Source organism: Triticum aestivum, chromosome 3B (genome assembly GCF_018294505.1).
Source record: "Triticum aestivum cultivar Chinese Spring chromosome 3B, IWGSC CS RefSeq v2.1, whole genome shotgun sequence".
NCBI classification, from domain to species: domain Eukaryota; kingdom Viridiplantae; phylum Streptophyta; class Magnoliopsida; order Poales; family Poaceae; genus Triticum; species Triticum aestivum.
The window spans coordinates 136,240,336-136,245,097 of NC_057801.1; the positions used below are offsets into that span (position 1 = coordinate 136,240,336).

Below are 4,762 nucleotides of genomic sequence, written 5' to 3' on the forward strand. Positions count from 1 at the left end.
TGTGGACTTGCAGGAATGATTGTGGGTCACATAATCAAGCTCTTTTATAGTGCAATTGCTAGGGAAGAATACATTAATTAAGCTCCGCGGTCATCACAACCAGTGCGATCGAACGCTGGCTTCTCAGCCTCTTCATGTAGAAGTCTTCCACGCCGATGCATGGCGGCGAGTGACATGCACGCTACGTGTAAGCAGAAGTTGCTCTGCCAGAGATGAAAATAAGCAACACCCATGTGAGCCGGGCATATGCACATACTATGAAGACCTTTTTGCCTATTCCCTAGCCCCTTGCGTGTCATGATCGCCATCATCATATCTGATCTTAGAATTAGGTGTTGCGGTCATACACATACGAGCAAGTCCATAACTAGTTCATTTTTTAATTATTTTGAGTACAATTTCATTTTATTTAATCGCATACTTAACTACAATTTTACCACTATCAAGAAGGTACTCCCTCCTATTTGTAAGTGGTACATCTTAAAACTTATGTTCGAGTACCATATAAGATTGGCTATTAGATTAGGATGGATGTGTGGCTCATATCAATTTTGAGGTACTGTAAAAGAGCATGGTTCATATGGATTAATTAGAATCCACCAAAAGTCTTATTGTTAAAAATCCTCCAAACCAAAGAGAACCTAAGGTGACAATGACATGCAAGATAGTGAAGGAAGGAATTTTCTTTCTAGTTGAAGAGTCTTTCCCTATTCAGAATCTTTTTTGACCCTATTTAAAATGTGAGAATTTCACATGAATTCGGTAGGACAGTACAAGCCATAATGAACGAATCCAAGTCTTCCATTTTTCTTTTTAAGATTGCTATTGGCAAAGACACAAATTCTTTTTCCATGTGCAAATATGCATTGACATTATAGCTGTTCTGAAATCTGATGTTCATTTCATGTACTGTAGTCTAGTCTGAAACTTGTAGCTTTCAACTTGTCACCATATGGTTAGTATAATCTATGTGGTGAGGGCGGAGATAAAACATTAGGATGCTGCAAGGTAGATAGCGGGGGACAAAAAGTAGCACAAAAGGTTCGACTGATATATGAGAGTGCAGTCATTTTCTGCTCGGCCAGGGTCGCCTTTGTAATAAGTGGACCAGTATCAAAGTGGTGATGCGGTCATCGGTGCTTCCCTCGTAGAGGCGCATGGGATGCATGCATGAATGAGCTGAACGATAATCTAATGAGTGCCGTGCAAATGGCAGGAACAAGAGAAGCGCGTGTTTCATCTCACACCAACGATCGAACAAAACATATCACCACCAGCAGTTGACCGTGGTGTCAGCTTTCGAAAAAATATAGATCCATGATCCATGATCCATCTCCACCGCAGTGCAAAATGGTTTCGTTGCAACCCACCCACTGATTCTTAACGCTTTTCGGGTACTTTAATGAAATGTGTTTCACACGGACAATTATCGTACGAATGGTAAATCATCGTGAAGCAATATGGTAGTGGATTATGAGAAAAGATTCATCTCCAACCCGCTGCCAAAACGGTTAGGAAGGTAGCTAGCTAGTTTTCTCAATTCACTAATGATCGACCATTCAATCACCATTAACTGATCTACTTGCATCTAGGAGAGGCCCAGTGGAGTCTGCACAAAAAAGGTTGAGTTACACATGAAAGGGCGTACGTACAAGTTAACTGATGTGTCAAGCTCGTGCATAAATTGATCATAAAAAACTAAATCAATTGTATCGCTTTTATTTGTCGGGGAACTAACCAATGATCTTGAGGGTCACCTTTGGCTCTTGTTCATATCTGCTCTGTAGCTCTGGAAGGCCCGAGTAATTGGTGTCTTTCCTTTGCCGCTGCAGTGATTGTACTCCTATATAACATTAAGAATGCACGCACTGCAGCCAGAAGCTGGCTGCTCGCTCTGACTGCTTTCTACCAACCGCTGAGTCGATCCGATCCATGAACCGTTGGCTGCCGGCATGCAGGGAAATTCCTTGTCTAAAAATATGACAGTGCCTGCTAGAAGCAGTGCATGTCCGTTGGGGCCATTGATGGCCATGTCGTATTCTTCTTCTTCAGCACATAATCCGGGTGCGTAGCTAGCTGGTGGATGGTCGCCAGTGCGTTCCCGTCGTCACGCTCCCTGACTGTGATGTGCTCCACGGCCTTGCAGCAGCCCAACACTTGCCGATTCATTCACGACAAAGGAGCCAACTTGGCATAATTGTTGGGCATGACCATCCGGTTCACCGAATTCTGTACTACTACTTGTAGCTCGCCGCAGGTCCGTGTCATCCAGCTCCGGGCACGACTCTCTAGGTGCACGCACCGAGAAGTATGTGTGTGGATGGCAAGCAAAGGTTCCAGAACAGGATCAATGATCTCATACCACTTTTTGTTGCTGAGAAGGAGGTAAAAGCTATCTCAATGAATGACACACTCACACGATGAAATGTTACAAGACACAAAATTCTTGTGCGGCATTCAACTAGCAGAATTTTTGTTTTTGCTTGTCTATTCATTTAATTGGCCACTACTTGAGCCGTTCAGCTACAAATAGGAAGGGAGAAAGACATTAGTTGGACCGAGCTTCATGGCAATGCCATCCCGAAGCCACTCACTCCACAACCCCAACATTGCTGCCGCAATCGCTAGGCCTCATGCCATCCCATATAGTAACCACAACAGTCTACATATAAAGAAATAAACCAGCAGCCAAGTCGTGTACATACACACACAACATGGCGCATTATTTGCTAGCCGAGGAATAAAGCGAAACTAGGGTTCATGCGATGTTGACTAACACAGAAGACGCTGTGCTTAGTCGCGGGTAAATTGGGGCCTCATGCTGAGTTCTTTAAGATAGGCGGTGGCACGGCGGAGTTCTTCCTTGAGCCTCATATTCTCTGTACATAGGCGTTGGTGCTCCGAGGTATCCTGAGTTTTTAGCCTCACCCCTGCACATTTGAGGCATGTCTTGTTTTCAACGACCCACTTGATGGCTTGGTTTTCATCTTTTAGCATCTGGTTCTCTCCCAGAAGATTCTTGGTGTCCTGTAGTTGCCTCTTGCCCTGCATTTATTAATTTCAGTTATGCGTCATTTTAGGGGTTAGCAATGTATGCATGCTACCATGTTCACGAGGGGATTATAGTACTACATTGTAATATTAGATGACCAATAATGCTACTATTTTTAGTGGAGTTTGTATTGTTTAACAGTAAAACTTGCATAGCTGCATGTCTTAGGTGACCCATGTGGCCAAATCTCATTAATTCATTGTGGAAATTCACTGTGGAAAAGAATGGAATACATACCTTGCTAGAGGAGCGTTTGTTTTGGAACCAAAACTTGACCTGCAGGGCACTCATGTGAAGCCTCTCGCTAAGGTCTTTCCGGAGTTCTGCATCTGGATAAGGGCTTTTCTGGAACACACTACATATCACGTTAAAGAAAATGGATTAGTACACATGTTTTTTGATAGGTAAGAAACACTGATTGAGTATGTATTGTACGCTTCAAGTTGTTGGATTTGTTCTCCACGGAGACGGTTATAATTTGCACGCCTTGTCACCATTCTCTGCACATGATTGGTCTCTTCATCGTTATTGTTGCCTTTGTCTGCAGCAGCAGCGTTGGCATCGTCAGTGTTGCCCATGTTGGTAGTGGCTCCCAGCAGGTCATGCATCTCATCACCATGCTCGTGCGGGGGTAGGTGGCCCTGTTCGCTTGTGATGAAGTGATCCAACATATTTTGCACATCACTGTCGTATTCTGGCAACTCCCCATCCATGGTGATCTGTTATCATGAAACAAAATATATATTCTCATGTGTAGAGTTAAAGGTAACAATGAACAAATATCTTAAGAAAAAAGAATGCAGTAGTGAAAAAAGAAATCAAGTAGACTTTAGTTGGCAACGTAGTACATTTAGATTTAGATTTTAATTTCCAACGCAGTCGGATGTTACTCCACATTAAGAATACTTAAAATTCATCTGTATGAGTTTCCTAGACCAAGATGTAATCAAGTAGACTTAAATTACTCTCAGAAATATATTGACATAATTTCCTGAATTCACTATCACATATTCATGATTATCTACCGCTGATTACTTCAATAATTTCTAAACATATATGCCCTACATATTCCTGAATTCACTATCGCAAAACTATTACTTTCTATCTCATCGTGTTCTTTTATATGTATCAGAAAAACCTTACTCTATCTATATATACATTGGTATCTATCTACAGATTCCGTATGTGATATATTTAAACAAGGCCTTACATACAATAAGATAAGTACCAACTACTCCTACAATTGTAGAAGCAAGAAATTAAAATATACTATGCGAGGGAAATCATATTAGAATAAATAATAGCATCATAGGCAGAATAATACGATCAGATCTATGAATATATACAATCAGATCTATGTTAGCAAGATCCTAGCCATCTCCCAAGCAAAATGATGAAATGCTACTTTCTTTGTGTATCCACTCATTCCATGGTGGATCTACCTTTCTTCCAAGAATACAAGGGATAAGAGATGTCACGGAGGATTCCTGCTCAACTTTAGAAGCTATATATCCAAGGATAACTAGAGTAGAAGGGTATAAACATTACTAGATGAACGGCTTAAGGAAATACCGCTGGCTTCGGTTGTCGACCTCCTTAGAACTTCGGTAGGCGAAAAAGTACACGAATCTGTTTTGTTCCTACTGATATATCAAACTCATTCAACAAAGTAGCTATGACCATCCGAATTTAAAGCCGTGAGCAGCATGC

The 4,762-nt window shown here is 41.6% G+C and overlaps 1 protein-coding gene across 1 annotated transcript; it reads right to left on the reverse strand.

The window, feature by feature from the left end:
- Positions 1 to 2,793: 2,793 nt before the first annotated feature.
- Positions 2,794 to 3,765, reverse strand: LOC123067394 (homeobox-leucine zipper protein MERISTEM L1-like). Its single transcript, XM_044490205.1, has 3 exons — positions 3,488 to 3,765; positions 3,290 to 3,407; positions 2,794 to 3,045 (listed from the first exon to the last, which is right to left on the reverse strand). The coding sequence occupies exons 1-3, from the start codon at positions 3,763 to 3,765 to the stop codon at positions 2,794 to 2,796; spliced, it is 648 nt and encodes a 215-aa protein (XP_044346140.1).
- Between the last annotated feature and the right edge of the window lie 997 nt (positions 3,766 to 4,762).

Coding starts and splice junctions, on each gene's coding strand:
- LOC123067394 (XM_044490205.1), bottom strand. CDS start 3,765: ATGGATGGGGAGTTGCCAGAATACGACAGTGATGTGCAAAATATGTTG. Junction 3,408..3,487: donor CAAATCCAACAACTTGAAGC/GTACAATACATA, acceptor CGTGATATGTAG/TGTGTTCCAGAAAAGCCCTT. Junction 3,046..3,289: donor ACAAACGCTCCTCTAGCAAG/GTATGTATTCCA, acceptor TAATAAATGCAG/GGCAAGAGGCAACTACAGGA.